General features: G+C 45.8%; 1 protein-coding gene across 1 annotated transcript; it reads right to left on the bottom strand.

Moving 5' to 3' along the window:
- Nucleotides 1-344: 344 nt before the first annotated feature.
- LOC111658851 (PHD finger protein 12-like) lies at nt 345-784 on the bottom strand (the record flags this gene model as incomplete). Its single annotated transcript, XM_023411529.1, has 2 exons — nt 625-784; nt 345-488 (listed from the first exon to the last, which is right to left on the bottom strand). Coding segments are annotated over exons 1-2 (246 nt in total), but the record flags the coding sequence as incomplete, so codon positions are not given.
- Between the last annotated feature and the right edge of the window lie 42 nt (nt 785-826).

Below are 826 nucleotides of genomic sequence, written 5' to 3' on the forward strand. Positions count from 1 at the left end.
ATCTGTTTAAGCTCTGTATGTATTTCAGTTATCAGCAGGAACAAGTGCTTCTACTGCAGAGACATGAATCTTGTTTATATGCAAAGTTGTTTTCTACACTTATCAGGTTTGCTAATGCTAACATTAGCAGTACAACCTGGGGTTATGGGTAGCCAGTGGTCTGCTTCTTATGTTTGATGCAGCACCTGCTTCCTGTCGGGGCGTTAACTTACAACCTACACCTCTGAGTCCTGCCTGTTTCCTCATTGTAAAGGACGATGAACTGAACTTTCAAATCCAAGCAGACAGGTTTAAGCTCAGAGTGTATACTTCCTCTTGAAGTAAAAGGCTTTTGTTCTGCCTACCTCCTGCTGCTCAACCTCTGTGGTGAGGTGCTTTGAGGGCTGATGGTCAGGAACGCCGCTACAGACCAGCTCTAGCTGGTGCACTCCAGCAGGGTGCAGCATGGGGGGAGGATTCTGGTAGTGGGACTTGATGGCATCTGGCACCTGAGAACAAAACGTGATTGTTAGAAATAACTTGAATTTAAATTTTCAAACATATTCAAATGTCTTTGAATGAACATATTGATTATGTGCCCTGCCAAAAATAGATTAACATCTGTGTAGCCAGCAGCCAGTCTACCTTAATGGTCTTCTTGTTGTGCTGGAGGTTGGTGCGCCGGTTAGGTGCGTTCTGACGATGGACTCTACGTAGGAAGTCCAACTTGACGGCGTGCTGCGACATCCTGTCCTGGAACTGGTCGAACAGTTGACAGCGGCTGGACAGGCTCAGGGTCTTCTGGTTCAGCTACACATGAGACAAACGTTTGAAATGTCAAACTAAT

This window comes from Seriola lalandi, unplaced genomic scaffold (assembly GCF_002814215.2).
Source record: "Seriola lalandi dorsalis isolate HSWRI2012SDOR001 ecotype SW California unplaced genomic scaffold, Sedor1 jcf7180001980624, whole genome shotgun sequence".
Lineage (NCBI taxonomy): Eukaryota > Metazoa > Chordata > Actinopteri > Carangiformes > Carangidae > Seriola > Seriola lalandi.